This window comes from Volvox carteri, assembly GCF_000143455.1.
Source record: "Volvox carteri f. nagariensis unplaced genomic scaffold VOLCAscaffold_401, whole genome shotgun sequence".
NCBI lineage: Eukaryota > Viridiplantae > Chlorophyta > Chlorophyceae > Chlamydomonadales > Volvocaceae > Volvox > Volvox carteri.
Window position 1 is genome coordinate 2683 of NW_003307930.1, and position 2298 is coordinate 4980.

A 2298-nucleotide genomic window follows, 5' to 3' on the forward strand; every position below is an offset into this window, starting at 1 on the left:
CCCATAGTCCCCACAGGTGGCGGCGGCGGCAACACCATCATGGCCTGGCTGTCGTAGTTCAGCTCAGTCCAAGTCATATCGAAATCGCCGCCGCCGGCGCCACCACCGCCACCGCCGCCGCCAGCTACCGCTGACGCGACAGAACGCCACATGGCCCCCGCTGAACCCGTCGCAAGGTCGCCCCCGCCAGCGGCGCCAGAGGCTGCAACCCCGTGAAGGGGGCTGTTACTGACTGGGACGGAGAAGTACATGCTACTGCTCCCCGACGCCGCGGTGCTGCCGGCGCTCGTCCCTTGTGTGTCGGTGCTCATGCCGCGGGTGTGCATGGCGGCCGGGGGAACTGTGCCGTGTGAACCGGGAGCTAGCGGCGGCAACCCCGGCGGTGATGATGATGGTGCTACAGGTGCCTGGATATTCATCAAAAATGGTGATGCGCATCTATTTTCATCAAGTAATAGTCAAGGCAGGAAGGAAAAGGCATAAAAAGATGCATTCCGAGTATGTAGTACTGAATCCGCAAACCCGAAGTCCCGGCCAGTCCTCCCTACAGCCATCTACTTCAGCCTCTTGGCCTCTCCCGACCTCTCGGCCAGAAGCACTGTCGTCAGACAGACAGATAGACAGACAGACAGACAGACAGACAGACACACACACACACACGCGGCCACTGGTCGCCTGCACGTACCTTGTTCCCCATGTCGAAGGTCAGCTCGTACATCTCCGCCAGTGTCGCCCTGTGCATGTTCCAGCAGGCCTGGCCTTGAGACTGCTCCGTGAACATCTTGCGATTGAAGCGAACCTTGACCAGCCGAACCGGGCCGCCTTTTTGTGCCGGTGGCTTCAACGTGATGTAGACGCCCTGCTCAGCAGTTCGTCAGCAGTTCGCCATGCATGTGGTGGTTTGGGGTAAGTGGATGGGGTATGTGGCGGTAAGCAATCACGGGGCGAGCAGGTAGCCATTGAGACGCGTGAAGGCGGCGGGGTGGTATCCTTTTCCCTCGCACGCGTGTGTGGATGGATAGAAGTGGATTCGAGCAGTGGTTACTCAACACACAGCCGCATCCCGCTGGTACGCCTCCGACCAACCCGCAGCGAGCCCAGGCAGCATGCGGGTGCCAGTGTCACCTGGCCTTGCAAACCATACACGGCGCCACACACCTATGCATGGTGGTGGAAGATGCAGCGCGTCTACTGCCTCCAATCCTACCGAGCTGTCATGGACTCCCGAGCAACCAGCCAACCGACAGACCGACAGACTGACAGACCGACCAGCAACTAATCCGTGCTCCCCACCAAGGGCACCCTCCAAGGCCTCCTACCGGCGCATACTGGAACTGCACACCCTCCGGTGGCAGCGTGTCCGCCGCAAGCGCCAAGGGACATTGTAGCCCGATGATGATGACGCGTGCTGCTCTGTGCCGCCTGCCCCGCCTGCCATCGTGTTGCCATGTCCAGGCATACCTCCGCCAGGGACACCACTGCCGCTACCGTTGCCACTGCCACCGCCACCGCCACCACTCGCGCTGCTTCCGCCAGGCGGCTGCTCTTCAACCACCATTTCGTGATGCATCGTGTTCGCCCACTCTACAAACGCGTTTCGCCGCCGCCAGATCGGGGCCCCGCCCCCCCCCCCGCCCCGGGCCCCACCCTTGCCCCCGCCCCCGCCAACACCAGCGGAGGCGGCAGCAGCGGCCAGGCTGCCGTTTGCTTCCTGCACGGCGGGGAAAGCTGGTACGGGCCCAGACGCCGGCCCCGCAGCGTTCTCCAAGCACCCACTGCCCTCACCACTGGTAGACGAAGGGTAGGAGGTCTCGGAGGTGGGGCGGACCAGGCCGTCTTTGGTCGGAGACGGAATGGAACTTAGAGACGGCTCGTTCGAGTACTGTGGCTGTGGGATAAAGAAGAACGGGCGCGGGACAAGAGCAACGGGCCATGAAATCAGCATTAGCCGTCAAATGGTTACAGTCTATACACTCTGTCAATATCGCTGCAACGGTATGCGACGGGTACGGTACGACAGCTAGTGAGGCAACGAGAGAAGGTAACCGTCGCGCAGTGCTTTAGCTCACCTCGTATGGGACATGGCCAATGTGGTTTGGAGGACTGCAGCCCGCCGCTGGTGCCTGCTGCTGGGGCTGCTGGGGCTGCGTGGGCGTCATCGTCAGCGGCGGCCGCTGCTGCTGTGACACGTACATCTGCCGATGCAGGGAGCCCTGCGCCGCCAGCGGCAGGGCCACAGACAAGATGACGGAGCCCAGCCTATCAATGCCGGCTGCGGAATTCAACGACTCGTCCACG

General features: G+C 62.3%; 1 protein-coding gene across 1 annotated transcript in view; it reads right to left on the minus strand.

Annotated features, from left to right (window-relative positions):
* VOLCADRAFT_108691 (uncharacterized protein) overlaps positions 1-2213 on the minus strand; it is a gene marked incomplete at its 3' end in the record, with an annotated part of 4321 nt that extends 2108 nt beyond the window's left edge. Inside the window, exons 1-6 of the mRNA XM_002959593.1 lie at positions 2070-2213; positions 1648-1888; positions 1055-1158; positions 686-859; positions 583-598; positions 15-202 (exon numbers count right to left, since the gene is read on the minus strand). Coding sequence (XP_002959639.1) covers positions 15-202; positions 583-598; positions 686-859; positions 1055-1158; positions 1648-1888; positions 2070-2195 — 849 coding nt within the window. The remainder of the gene's footprint in view (positions 1-14; positions 203-582; positions 599-685; positions 860-1054; positions 1159-1647; positions 1889-2069) is intronic.
* Between the last annotated feature and the right edge of the window lie 85 nt (positions 2214-2298).